Source organism: Oratosquilla oratoria, chromosome 19 (assembly GCF_046742065.1).
Source record: "Oratosquilla oratoria isolate Oo_2021 chromosome 19, ASM4674206v1, whole genome shotgun sequence".
NCBI lineage: Eukaryota > Metazoa > Arthropoda > Malacostraca > Stomatopoda > Squillidae > Oratosquilla > Oratosquilla oratoria.
The window spans coordinates 49177912-49181715 of record NC_134795.1 but is presented as its reverse complement, the minus strand read 5'-3'; the positions used below and the strand labels follow the sequence as shown (position 1 = coordinate 49181715).

General features: G+C 46.6%; 1 protein-coding gene across 2 annotated transcripts in view; it reads right to left on the bottom strand.

The window, feature by feature from the left end:
• LOC143035865 (adenosine deaminase-like) overlaps positions 1–3385 on the bottom strand; it is an 86837-nt gene extending 83452 nt beyond the window's left edge. For both annotated transcript variants that reach the window (XM_076202958.1, XM_076202957.1), the window contains exon 1: positions 3237–3385. In XM_076202958.1, coding sequence (XP_076059073.1) covers positions 3237–3281 — 45 coding nt within the window. In that variant the 5' untranslated portion in view covers positions 3282–3385. The remainder of the gene's footprint in view (positions 1–3236) is intronic.
• Between the last annotated feature and the right edge of the window lie 419 nt (positions 3386–3804).

The window sequence follows — 3804 nt, the reverse complement described above, 5'->3', positions numbered from 1 at the left end:
AAGAGGAGGAAGAAGAGGAGCAGGAGGAAGAGGAAGAGGAGGAGGAGGAGCAAAAAGAGGAGGAGGAAGAAAGGAGGAGGAGGAAGAAGAAGCGGAGCAGGAGGGAAAAGAGGAGCAGGAGGAAGAGGAGGAGAAGGATCAGGAAGAAGAAGAAAGGGGAGGGGGCAGGAGGAAGAAGAGGAGGAGCAGGAAGAAGAGGAGAAAGAGAAGAAAGGGGAGGGAGCAGGAGGAAGAGGAGGAGGATGAGCAGGAAGAAGAGGAGAAAGAGAAGAAAGGGGAGGGAGCAGGAGGAAGAGGAGGAAGAGGAGGAGCAGGAGGAGGAGGAGGAAGAAGAAGAGGAGGAGGATCAGGAGGAAGAGGAGGAGGAGCAAGAGGAGCAGGAGGGTGAGCAGGAGGAAGAGGAGGAGCAGAAGGAAGAGGAGGAGGAGCAGAAGGAAGAGGAGGAGCAGGAGGAAGAGGAGGAGGAGCAAGAGGAAGAGAAGTAGGAGGAGGAGGAAGAGGAGCAGGAGGAGGGGGTGGAAGAGGTGAAAGAGGAAGCGGAGGAAGAGGAGAAGGAGGAGGAATAAGGAGCACACAGCGAATAAAGAGCATCGGCAGAAGCAACAGGTGAACAATGCCAAGAGTGGAAGGATTGAGTACTCCTCCTTTTCTTGTTTCCCCAAAATGACATCGATGCTAATGATACGAAGAAGCGAGCACCCGCATCGGCGTACGTGGACTAGGGCGTGGTGAGACCCTGGTGGTAGCCACACACCCTACTCCACACACACACACTCACACAAAATAAAACAAATGAATAAAATCGAAGGACGACAGTGAGGTACAGACGAGGCTGGTACACCAAGACAGAATTTAGTGAAATTACATCTGCTTTAACTTACAATCTTACTCTATTCATCTCAAAAGAACGTGTTCCCACTAGCGGTTTGATTACAATACAAGTTAAAGGAGGGGTTCACACACAATCGCGCAGTTTTACCTGGACTATACGGTACCGCCGTGGTTTCCTGCCCGGTTCAAACCGCTAGTGTGAATAGGGACTTAATGAAGATGAACGGAAAAGCCAATTACTGGGTCACTATTCCTCCCATACTCGGAAATAGGAAGGACTCAGGTCGTTTAGGAGATGTGGGGCGATGTACACTCTCCGAAAGACAGATCCTTCCAGGATACAAGCCTAACACACAACTCCCTCACGTCCCATCCCCCCCCCTCCCTGTCACTCCTCTAGTCCCATCTAACAAGTGACCGTCTCAATCGTGACGGCTGTACCGAAGTACAGTAATATTCATAACAACACAAGAATGGACGAGACTGCATGGTAGACCATGAGGCCTAACTAAACTAGGCAGTTCCATATCCTAATATTACCACCTGTCATCCCTATCCACAAAGCTATCTAATATTATCGTATTCACACACGTATACGACTACACATGTACCTATTTACCTCCCTCCTCCCCAACCTATCGATCGATGTCTCCGAGTCTTTGATTGCCTTGTTCAGGGTCATGGACAAGTCTGGCAAAGCCAAGACACCACCCGGTCTTACCCAAGTCCAGCAGGTCAACCCTCCTCCATCCACTCAGTGACGCTTTGGGGAACCCCCGCCGCCCCCCACCCCACCCCACCCTCACTTTTTCCTCGTACACGGAACGTCCCTTCCCCCGACAAGTCATCTACTTGCCAGTCTCCGCACCGGCGCTAGGTTGTGGTCTGGCGGGTCCCTGGCCCGCAAATCTCAAAGAAGATGAAGACGAAGCGAAATAAGAAGAAATATCAGCTACCATATCAGCTTCCCCTCCCAATCCATGCTACTTGCTATAGAAAATATATACACATTTAATAAATAAACTGTTAAACACCGGTTACCGAGAAAGACGTTCAGTCTTATGCCATACCTATTTCCTCCCTCACTGTTCTCACTTTTCATATCCTTGTCTTCTTAAAACAACAAAACCACTTATGGCACGAGTGTAAACGGTTAACATGATATTATCAATAATAACCATAATTCAATTGGAACCCACTGCTAACCCCCCCTCTCCCCACCCCCACACTGACAGTTCAACGGTCTTTTGGCTTAGGGCTGTGGGGGGGGGGGAGACAAAAGGTGTATGTGTGTGTGTGGATGAGGGGGGAGGGGGGCTGAGGTGACCCTCTCCTTAGCCCAGAGCCAAAAGCATGATGCAGCAAATGCAGGAGTTGGGGGAGAGGGGTAGGAGAGGGAAGTTGAGTGCCCTCGGTTCTATTATTCCAGTTATCACCCAAACACATTTTCCACATATTTTTTTGCATTCCGTTTTCTATGGATTCATTCCATTTGGTTAATTTAGGTTATATCAGGTTAGGAGCTACTAACATGTTTCAATTTAAATATCCATACTTGCGTGATTCTGTAATTTTGCCGTGCCCTCTCCTCCCCAACCCCGCCCTGCACATATGCCCCGAACTAACGAAACTCATTAAGTGCAATGAAATATTCATTCTACGAATAAGCTGCAGCTGCCAGATGTTCACTATGGCATGGATCTGCGTGGAAGCGAGGTGTCAACTCCCTCAACTGAATAAAATCGACTAGCTGGAGTTTGGGTAAAAGGGAAACAGGCAAGAATCGTGTAGTGAGCGCTGAAACAGTTGGTTGTTTTAAGAGAAGATTGATTAACTTAATGGATAGGGATAACTGATGGTTAGGGTCATGGAACTGCCTAGTGAAGGTCTTATGGTCTCTTGCATTCTTTATTCTTAAATTAAATCGCACCGCAAGGCTTGCCCATCTTGGCTGCGGCAGGGTCAATAACATTGTTGCTGTTACTACTGTTGTTTAACTGTTGTCAGAATTTTTTCTATTTCATACTTTATGGGACACGTTACCAATGCACGTTAACACGTTAACCTTTCGAGATAGGTTCAATTACGTCAGGGTTGACTGGGTTATGTTAAATAAAAAAAATAAACAAAGATGTTCAAAGTTTCACAACGTAACGGACATTTCTTGAACGTTTCTGTTAATAATTATAATGACCAGTCTCAGCTAAAACGAACAACCTTTCAGACGCTAATTTTCTTGAATTTAAATTTGCCAAGGTAAACAATAGCGGCCATAGTTTAGCTATGACCTCACTCTAACCCCGACAGAGAGAACACCGATATGTTCCAAGGCCAGCAGTATTCCCGTTTTCGACTAGTAAAGCTATCACCACAAAGTATACCTCGTCCATTAATACTCTACTCACCCGGCACTTGGGTTTGTGTTTCAGTGACTGCTGCGTGACAAACATCGCGATGGATTAAACAGACTACTGGATCACTTGCAGCCTTGCCTCTGCGCACCACTATATTACTTTAGCGTGTGCCGACGAAAGAATCGTGAAGCACACCCCTGACAAAGAATGCTCAGTCAGGGGCCAAGTAGATACAAATGCTCAATACGGGGCAAACATTATCTCATTGTTGTACGGGTTAATGCGTTAGTTGTTATTAACTGTGGAAATGCTGTCGTGATAACAATTAAGTTTTTAACTGGTAAAACAGATAAAGTGTTGTATGTGTAGAAGGTTAAGGATGGGTTTGTGAATTTGGCATCTTCATTTAAGACTAGTCTAGCCCGGTGTCGTTTAAGAAATGACCTTGAAACGCTGCTCGCCCATAAAGATGTTCAAGATGGACGGTACACGACTGTCTGGGTACGGTCTCCTCTTCACAGCCTTGGGAGACAGTGTGCACTGAGGCGTGGATGATATAGTACGGCAACTTTGTTGTCTCGTGTCAACTCTATAATAATCATGATCTTAAGAGAACTGC